The following is a 10,717-nucleotide window of genomic DNA, read 5'->3' on the forward strand; positions in this document are numbered from 1 at the left end:
TCTATAAATATGTGGAGTGCACGCACTAATTGTGAATGAATCTAAGTTTTTTTTAGTCAAATATTTTTCATCGTCTTTATCTTTTATCGTAGTCATTAGATCGTCTGTTTTTCATAGGTGTAGATTATAACCGTAGAACTATTTCAAGCATCCAAACACTAGCCACCACCTTCCTCCAACAACCTACTATACAACTATCCACCACCACCCTTGGTTGTCCGCCACCTTCAGACGAGCGCCCCAACGTCGATTATTTATCGTTCTGCCCTATCTGACATTGCTCCACTATTTTAACCATAATTTTTCATTCAGATCTTTGATTGACTTTATTTTAAACCCATTAAATCCGAGACTTCCGAGATTACTACCCCTCAAAATCTCAGGATCATCCTACAAACAAATTATTCTAGATCTAATTTGTAACATAAAATTATAAATATTAAAAAATAACAAGCAGAAAGTTATTAGTTATCCACTCAATACAAGTTACTCTATGAAAGCAATACTACAAGTTACTCTATAAAAGTAATAAATCTAACAATAGGTTTGATTGCAAAATCAATGAAGAAAACAAATGTACCTTGCCACAAAATTACATCATTCTTCTGGCATGGCTCAGTTGTCTCTTAAAAGATCTCTTTATCTTAAGAAATGGTTTCCTTTTGTTCTTATATCAATTGTGCTCCCCTCAATGGTGCCCCCATGTTTGGAAAAATATGATTCTATAAATTATTATCAAAGTATCTATACATGAAAATTTGGTTCACATCAGTAAATTTAGATACTATATAGTGATAGATGAAGCTCACAAAACCAAAGAAAAATGATCTATGATTCAAGTTAAAAGCTTGTGGAACATGATAGTATGGCAAAATCAATTGCTATCAAAATTCCAAACATATTAAATGTCATGTAACAAAAGCCGATTCAGACAACATTTATCATAATAATTTGACAAGTATTTCACCTATTGTATGGTTAGAGTTATTTTTTGAGTTCCTTTTAATACCATCAATCTATTAATACTTATACTAGAAGTTGTACACATGGAAATCATATGTTTGAGGTGGCATGTGTTCCCAGTTGAACAATCCAACACTGCGACGCACTTCTTGATGAGTTAAGTTACTAAAATAAATGGGCCAAACATTATTTCGTACCTTTATTTTTACAATTAGCTTAATAACCCACAATTCTGAAAATGCCCTCAGAGCATAAAACCTAATGGATTTGTCAAATAACAAAGAAGAAAGAATAAATTAACACATAGGAAGAAAGAATCAAGCAGAGACAAAAGGGAGGTGGTTACTATCCAATGGTGCTTGATCGAGGATGAGGATGAGGATGAGGATGAGGAGATCGTCGGAGAAAGGAAAGCCGGGGCTTTGAAGAAAATTTCGTCGCACGGACTCTCAAGTGAATGAGGAAGGAAACACAATCTTAATGGTTTCGTCCCACCGACTCTCTCTCTCTCTCTCTCTTAGTAATAATAGTTAGAATTTCTTTCTCTATTTTTGATGTCGTTCCTTTTGTATATCTTTTTGATCTCTCTCTCTCCATGAAGCTAAGGCACGTGGCATCTAAAAAGTAAACTCGGGGCTTTGAAGAAAATTTCATAGGTCCTCCTTTTTAGTTGGTCAAAGATTTAATATAGTAATGAGATAATCCTTTTCCAGTTACAATGGTTGTTGCAATTTAATTACATATATATTTTTATTTATTATATAAAACTGAGTGTATAAATATTTTGTTATAATAGAGTGCACATAATTTATATATATATATACTACATACTAGACTCCATTATTACAAATTAAGAAATTTTAATGGCATTAAATTGCAAAAGACCCTCACTTATCCCCCTTCTACGATCATATTGTTGTAACTCTCACTCGCCCATATATATATATATATATATATATATATATACTACATACTAGAGTCCATTATTACAAATTAAGAAATTTTAATGGCATTAAATTGCAAAAGACCCTCATTTATCCCCCTTCTACGACCATATTGTTGTAACTCCCACTCGCCCTCAATCCTCTTGTATAGTCCTATTGTTGTAACTTCCTCTCGCCCTCTATCCCCTTGTATGACTAGGTCGGCTCGGCTTAACTCAAGCTGAGCCTAACCAAGCCCGAGCCGAGCTCGAGCAGAGCTCAGGCTTGATTAAAGGATGAGGCAGTGGCGGCATGAACGCGCGGCTTGCCGAAGGAGGAGTAGGAGACAAATGGAGGAGGAGGCGACAACAAAGAGATGGTGAATGAAGGAGGAGGAGGAAGCTGACGGAGTGGGAGGAGGTGGCAGCGCATAGGGTGAGACTATGGGTGGTGATCTGGTGGATGAGGGTGAGGGTGTGGGTGAGGATGGTGAGGGTGATGGATGGGTGAGAGTGGGGTGAGTGAAGGACACGTGATAATATTTCTATATGCCATAGTCAAGCTATCGAGCTGAGCCTGAGCGAGTTAGCTCCAGCTCAGGCTCAACTCAATATTAATTTCAAACTTGTTATAATAGCTCGAGCTCGGCTCAGCTCTAACCGAGATGAGCTTGGACTCGAGCTTCATCTGAGCAAACTCTTCCTCTCTACTTTTAGGAGGACCTAGTCCACTCTTCTAGAAAAATGGAAACTCGTGTTAATGGGAAGGCGCCAAATCAATTTCTTCCGAAAATTTAAGGTTTAAGAGTTTTCAAGACAATAAGTTAAGAGTTTTCAAGATAAAGTTACTTCTTATTCAAGGTCGGGCCTAAAATGACATCAATCTCCCAGGTGAAACTGTATGTATCTTTTTCGTAAACAAAGCATGATAAAGCTGAAATTGAGTGGCAATTAATTTGAGCAGCTTCAATTGCACAGACAGATGCAGCTTCAACCAATTGATCATGCAAATGAAGGTCAAACATTTGCATTGCAAAGAACTTCTGGACGACAGGAAGAGTAACCATTACAATGTGAAAAACGAGATAATATTGCCTGGTAATTGGATTTCCGGTAAAGTCAAGAAAAGGATAGAAAAATCAAATAATAGTAGCCCAGAGCAACACAAAATGAATATCCGATTTTTAGAGAGGGATTTTGAACATCTGAACAAGGCAAAATCTAATGGAAGAATTATCATTACTCGAGCAGCTCGAGCTGTATTCGGATTTTCTCCCTTGTCAGTGTTACAATTATGATGGGATATGATACAAATACAAAATCTACCAGGAACCATGATTTACACAAAATTACAATTTATCTTGCCATATTTCATTGTACCCGCCTCAGTATTGGCTCAAAAACTAACGCCACAGCTTTAAATCAGCAGCAAGGGTTACCTTAGCGATACAGGAAAGCACCGGTTGAACCAATAAATTGACAGATATCCAGGCTTCCAGCATTCAGTCAAGAACATAAGACACAATATCAGGGGCTTCTGATACCTGTAGAGCCTCTGCAATCCTAAGTGCCATGAGAGACCTGTATGCTGCAAGCTCAGCTTTTGCCATAAGCATCTGCGCTCTATTGCGTAAATGAATGGCTGACTCTACAGCTCTGTTTGCTGCATTCTCAGCTTCTTGCACCCTCCGAAGAGACTCCTCTTTTGCTCCATCTGCATAGGTTTAGGAGGAAAAGAGTAACTGTAAGTACCTAATAATATGGTAATTACCAAAAGATTCCTCCTATGCTGACACGACAGAAAAAAGAATAAACAGAAATACATCGCCCAAGGAAAATATTGTATTCCTGTCAGATGGAAAACACAGGCTACAAAATTTCTCTAACAATACTTCAGTCATCATATTCTTGTGAGCATATATATCCAGTACTTATACATCACATATCAGTCCACATGCATGCAGTATATACCAAAAATATTTTAAGAATTTTAAATAATTGCCACTGAAAACTTTCAAAATATCATATTTGCCGCAACATTTTTTAAAATATCATAATTTTCATTGAAATCATTATGCTCTTTCAAAAGTATCATTCCATTAGTTAAATACAACTAATCATGATTAAAACATAGCATAGATCTAAAAAAACTATTTTGCTCTTGCATAAATTATTAAAAATAGTTTAAAATATGGTTCCCAAAATCGGTCATCTCAAGTTGTATTGGCCATAACTGATCCTGATTTGGACCCAAAATCAGTCTGATGATTGGTTTCAATCTTGGGACCCAATATTGGCCTCGGCTGAAACTAAATTGTTTTCAAGATTCAGTTCGAATCTTAAAGATACCTAACTATAATTGATGCTCTCAACTATCTTTTTTCAATTTTCAGATTTTACCCTCTATCTAACACATACATTCTTCTCCTACTCCTCACACTTTACTGAGCTCATTCGGTGGCCAATCTGATGAACCCCTTCTAGTTACTCTACATACTTTGATGAACTCAGATGAGTGTTTTTTTTTAAATATCTTTTCCCTCTTTCTCATTCACTTTTTAACTTATCTTTAACTCTCTTTCTCTTCACTGTTGTTCCGCAGTGGCAATTTATAAGTATACAAATTTACCAAATTCAAGTCAGAATTTATCATAGAATTTATAACTAATTTTATTTTCTTATTTTTCTGTTATTTTTTCTAAATCTTTTTAAAAAATTCTGCAAAATTTTAAAAAAATTTAATATTTTATGTAGTGACAATTATGATATTTTGAAAGTTTTCAGCGACAATTATGTAAAAGTCCCAAAAATATCAAGTGGAATCTTAGAAAACCCATAGCTCAATGTTGTTTATCAATGACAAAATAAAACCCTAATAATCTTTAAAAAGACAATCAACTACCTCTCAATAGGCAATTGGACGTGGAGCCTTTGAAAATTAGACTACAAGGTAAGAGAAAAAAAGGAGGGCTGAAGAACGTTCAAGTGAGAAAGAAAAACAAAAGCTACAGGGATGGCATTGTTAAATTGAGTTCTACAACACTAGCCCTAGTTAACAGCTGAACACCTTTTGTGGATTTGAAGTATCAACATCGCACATGCAAAGCAACTAGTTGAAAGTTATTAGGTATCAACTTGGTACAAGTTGCTTTATAAAGCTAATAAAATTTAGCAATGTATTTGATTGCAAAATCAATGCCTATAGAGAACAAATGTACCTTGCAACAAAATTTCAGATTTCACTCTTCCAGCTTGGCTCCGTTGTCTCTTAAAAGATCTCTTTTTCCTAAGAAATGGTCTTTCTAGTTCTTGTATCAATTGTGTTCCCCTCAATGGCGCCCCCTGCTTGGAAAAGTATGGTTTCCATAAAATATTATCAAGGTATATATATATATATGAAAGTTGTTTCACATCAACAAATCAGACACTAAATAGTGTCAGATGAAATTGAAAAAAACGAAAGAAGAATGATCCATGATTCAAGGGAAAAGCTTGTGGAACATGACAATATGTCACAGTCCATTGCTATCAAAAATCAACAAACATTTAAATCAAAAGCAAACCCACATAACCAACATATAATATAGGGTTATTGACAGCGAACATTCTATGAGGCTGCAGAGACTAAATTTAAGTAGCCTGTTGGATTTTCAGAGAAAAAAAGGGCGTAGATCCAACCTGACCTTGTGCAAGCTTTACCAACTTTGAAAAAGACAGCCAAGGCATAAGTACAGCAGACTAAAAGGCTAAAACTACAATATTACGGCCACTGCAACTGCTAACCATTTCCCTTAAAATAATACCTTGCCTATGCTTAAATCCAACCGAACCCTGTGTAAAATTGGGTTACATGTGCCACTAGAACGATCTATACCTAAAAGAAAACTTAAAAACAAAAATAGAATAAGAAAGATAACACATGCTCCTGTACAAGTCAAGTATGGAGTTTCAGCAAGCTCTTATCCACTTCAGTCTACAAAATGAATTTAGAAGCCCTCGTAATCATCAATCGTAGCATTTCCATATAGTATTACTCTTTTTTTTAATGGTACTACTGTTATCTTGTAGGTAGAGCCCTTGAATTTGAACTTCTTAAAGATTGCAATTGATGGTCAGTAATGGCTTGTTATGCCTTTAGTATAAATAATTAAATAAAATGCTTCCGTTTTGCAGGTTTCATTACTAGTTTATACTTTATTATTTTTGTCATTTTAATTATTTATTTAGTTTAAGCCGCTTTGCTTCTAGACTCCTGTCTAGGGCCTGTAGGTGCCCACTGATTCTTAGAAAGGCATTCCAATGGGCTCCATGGAACCAATTTAGCCTCATTTACGTTTAACATATCATATTCATCCTTATTTACTTTTGAACCACTTTGGCTTCTAAACTTCAGATTACACACAGGAGAGAGTTAGCGCTAGGAAATCCTATTTCTGCTTTCATACTGCCTACATTTTTATAAAACTTAATTTTAGCTATGAACTAATCGTTTTCAACCCAAAACTAGTTCTTCATGTTATTTATTTAAATATTTACTTATTTACCAAGTTTTTATCTTGTCTCAAGTCTTTTCTTCAGCTAAAGTATGATTTTACTTGAAAAAGAAGAAGAAAAGAAATCAAGCTAGTGACTTTTTCCCTAGCACATCACAACATTTCACACTCATGCCATATTGCAAAATGCAAACTTTGGAATGACCTAACATGCATTCACTTTATTGGATACACACAGAGAAAACACTTGTTCCTTCTTTCAGGGCTACAAAGGGAATAAATCACATTAATTTTTCCTAAATTAAGCATATCGTTCCCAGATTGCTTTCAAGACCTTTCATTATTCTACAACTTTCAATTCAAAAAATAATCCATGTTTTGTTGGTCCTTTGCCATAGTAATTAATTCCGGACTTCATTTTAAGCATTAAATTCCAGATCTGATGTTGGATTTATGTTTAAAACTTAAAGTGAGATGCATATTTTTCTTTTTTGCATCATATCCTCTGCTGATCTTACATGATTAGCATACTTCAAAGGAAAGATCATACACAAACAAAAGTACAGGTCAACGACAATAATCACTGATAGGGCAAATACAAAAATACTACTACAAAGATAACAGTGAAGACAAAATGCAAGCAATACAACATCATCTCCTGTAACTGTGAATAATTATTATTAGAAATAGCATGAACCATATATAATGAGAAAGTTCAGCTGGTAGATAACCATGTCTTGAACCAAAAAAAAAAACCAATTGAATAAGTAGCAATACTATGATGATAGGGCATGAGGAAGAAAAGAACAAGAGATTGTAGTATGAAGGTACAAGAGAAAAACTAAAAGTCTAGTACATACCTGAAAGAACCTAACCAAAGGTGCACCTTTCTTTTTCCTCTTCTTTAACCAATAATCATACACAGCAATCAGCATATCTTCCCTCAATAAATTCTGAAACTGGCGCAACACCCTCTGGGCGCTCGGAAGTTCATTGAGACTATTATAAGCATCCTTCTCCAAAGTAGATATTACTTTCTCAAGGTCATCTTTTAAAATACGTCTTGAGTTGCTATTCTTGATATCAGGAGAGTTAGAATTCAATTGTTCAAGCCATTTCTCATCTCCTGAGTCCACCTCATAAAGGGACTCGGTTTCCCTTGCTAGAGCTCGTTCAACCTCATCATCTTTCATTTTGATATATGCATCAGGCTGCAAGAAAGGAACCACAACATTGCCCACGTAATCAGAAACCTCCCGAACCCCTGGCACTGGAATCAGCTTCACAGAAACATCCTGAGAGCTGCGCAACCAGCATTCCATATATAACTCCTTAAACAAAAGCCAATCCCACTTGTTCAAGAACTCAAGTTTCCATCCTTCTTCAACTCCCCACATATAAGCATGTGTGAAACGGTTCACAATGCAGGGCTTCATATCTAGTGGCTTGTGCAAGATCCTTGTTGTCTGTTGCAGCTTCACAGCTATACACCACTTATTCGAAACTGACATTTCCAGCATAACCTGAGCACCTTCTTCCCTCCAACATCTATCAGTATCAATAACCAGGATGTTTGCCTTGCAATGCACAGAATCTATATTCTGCTTCACCTCAGCCAATGCCAATTTTTCCTTGATTCGCTCGACAGGGCTCTTTGTAGCAGACCTCTTTTGTTTCCCATGTGATCTAAGAGGAGTCAGACAATCATTCTCATCAATACTGCTAAAGAGGTTACCACTGGAAGCATCAAGTGCATTGACTTGAATAGGCTCAGGTAAAGAAGATGCCTTTGCTTCTGAGTGGCACCAATTACTTTTCCGATTTGAGCGTACTACACCAGTACGCAATCTCATAAAAGAAGGTTGACAACTTCGAGAATGCCTCAAGGAACTCCTCTTCCTTTGGAACTTCTGTAGCTTTGAACAATGCACAATGCCTATATTTTGTGGGAGAGCTCCCTCAATACTGTGAGATCTGCTGCCCTGCACAGGAGGAATTACAGAACCTGCATCCAGAGCTCCCAAAAGACCTCTATCCGCATAAAAAAGAGAATCTTTTTCTTCAACCCCATTGGCCATTGACACATTTGTGCACAAACCCATTAAATACCGCATAAGAACAGCTGGCAAATATAGCGCCCCAAGCATGAAAGCAACATGCAAGCTCTTAAAATAGGACGGAAGAGCACAGAAATCAAGTGATAATATAGGAACAAAATTCCTGGCTCCATAAATAATGCAAGACCCACAATAAGCCATAGCATTTCCCAACATGACATTCTGAACATAAAGAGCAAAGAGCACAAATTGAAAAGAGTAAGCACAAAACAAGAAGAGAAACAAATTAGAGCAAAAGAAAGCTTACATTATCCCTGCGCAGGACAGGTAAGAAATGAACGCCGTGCAGAGAGAACACACTGGCCATCGATCCCGAAAGTAAAAGTGCAGCCAATTCTCGAATTCCCAATCTAGAAATCCTCGTCCATCTCAATATAGAGATAAGAAGTCGGGAGAACCGGTCTGAGCTACTGCTGCAACAGGAATCTATAAGCACAGCCAAGACGACAGGTCCACCCACATTGGTCAAGAAATCAACTTCCAAAGTTCCAGACTTCCTCTCCAAATCTGTCTCCAAAATGCTGAGCTCCCATTCTTTTATCTCTGTGGCCGTTGAGGTTACTTGACGCTCTTCAGACACCACTGCAGTCTCTCCTGACACTTCTTGGACCGAAGGGTCCACTTTTATCCTCTTCCTGCGCTGCTTCCTTACAAATACAATCCCATACTTCTTATCCTCCTTCAATTCACTATCCGCAGTTGAAGAAGACATAGAAACCACACCATTCGCCTCCGGCCTTGCCCTCTTCCTGCTGTAGACGAACCCAAACGACTTCCCGTCCGAAGAATCCAAGGACTGAGACGTCTCCTGCTGCAGCGTTGGCTTATGCCATCCATCAGCAAGACCAAGAATTCCCTTTTTGTCATCCTCCTTCCACCACAACAGCCGGAGCCACTCATTGCCATCTCTCTCTTCACCATTAGCACGATTCCTGAGGGGTTTCGATGAAACGAGGCGCTTCCCAGATCGCAGAACCCTCGCCGACGCCTCAAGATCTACGCCTCGAGGCGCTTCCTTGGACCTGGAGACGAATACTCTAGTGGAACGCCGGGTTGCGACCGACGGCATAGACGCCGCCGGCGGCGCCCGGAGGGGGAAGACTCTCGAACCAATCTCCGCCGCCGCCGTCGCGGACGACACTCTTCCGCCCAGCTTCCGCACGATTCTTCGCCGGTTCTCAGAACTCGCATAGCATCTCATCGCTTCTCGACGGCATCATCGCCTTGTTCGCGCAGCTTTCAACGATCCGATTCCTATGCCCCTTTCCGTTCTCCCTAGAATCGAGACGCTGATCGCTTAAAATTAGTGGCGATCTCGTAGTTATTGCGTTTCAAGATTTTGGCTAGAGATAGAGAGGAAGACGGCAGGAACGAAGGATCTAGGGTTTCCGGTCTTGAGGAAACGACGAGGATAACGTACACCGACTTAATCGAGCCGTGGGATGGGCGATCGGAGGGTAGAGATTAAATAGGAGTCCTTGAGTAGGTGGGATAGGTGGAAAATGGAGATCTTTTGAACGGGGCTGACGGGGGATTCTAGTTTGTATATATTTCTTTTTAGTTAAGAATATTTTTATTTTATCTATAAATTATAAGTTATATTTTAACTATTTTGTGATTCAAACTTTATCTCTAAAATTTTATAACTCGACCCCTTTTTTTTTATAATTTTTATTTAATACCTAACAGTAATTTGGATGGTACTAATAAAAAAAAATTAAGCGTTCTTCCGTACCATAGAGTTAATTTTTTTCAATCTGTTTGATCAATATCTAATAATTAAGATCTTTAAGGGTATAATAGGAATGAAAGATATTACCGGTTCAGTAGTTAATTTATTTTAGATATATAATCTTGCACATTATTTTTTGATAATTATATTATCTTAATATTTTATCAAGTAAAATATATATATATTATTAACTGAGAGTAATATATAAATATATATATATATATCAAAAAAAAAGTATTGATGTCTTTTATAATTAACTTGATGAAAATTTAATTTTTGATTATTTTTTATTATTTACATATATCTTCCATTAGTTTAAGATTGATTTAATTAAATTTTAATAAATAGAGATAAAGAATTATATTTAAATTAAAGTTTATCTCCAAATAATCAAATTTAAAGTATTTAATGTTAAATGATATCTCCTATAATTAAGGCATAATTATATTTAAGAGAGAAATCTTAACGGAAGAAAAAAAAAATGTAGAGC

The 10,717-nt window shown here is 36.8% G+C and overlaps 1 protein-coding gene across 2 annotated transcripts; it reads right to left on the reverse strand.

Annotated features, from left to right (window-relative positions):
• Positions 1-3,091: 3,091 nt before the first annotated feature.
• Positions 3,092-10,014, reverse strand: LOC140784426 (uncharacterized). Of its 2 annotated transcripts, none has more exons than XM_073131829.1 (4): positions 8,743-10,014; positions 7,239-8,657; positions 5,104-5,227; positions 3,092-3,599 (listed from the first exon to the last, which is right to left on the reverse strand). In XM_073131829.1, exons 1-4 carry the CDS (start codon positions 9,694-9,696, stop codon positions 3,388-3,390), a joined length of 2,709 nt encoding a protein of 902 aa, XP_072987930.1. In that variant the 5' UTR covers positions 9,697-10,014; the 3' UTR covers positions 3,092-3,387. The 2 variants fall into 2 exon arrangements, with proteins under 2 accessions (XP_072987930.1, XP_072987929.1); XM_073131828.1 differs by having other exon boundaries at positions 5,104-5,230.
• Between the last annotated feature and the right edge of the window lie 703 nt (positions 10,015-10,717).

Source organism: Typha latifolia, chromosome 3 (assembly GCF_019914945.1).
Source record: "Typha latifolia isolate L0001 chromosome 3, TyphaL0001v2, whole genome shotgun sequence".
Lineage (NCBI taxonomy): Eukaryota > Viridiplantae > Streptophyta > Magnoliopsida > Poales > Typhaceae > Typha > Typha latifolia.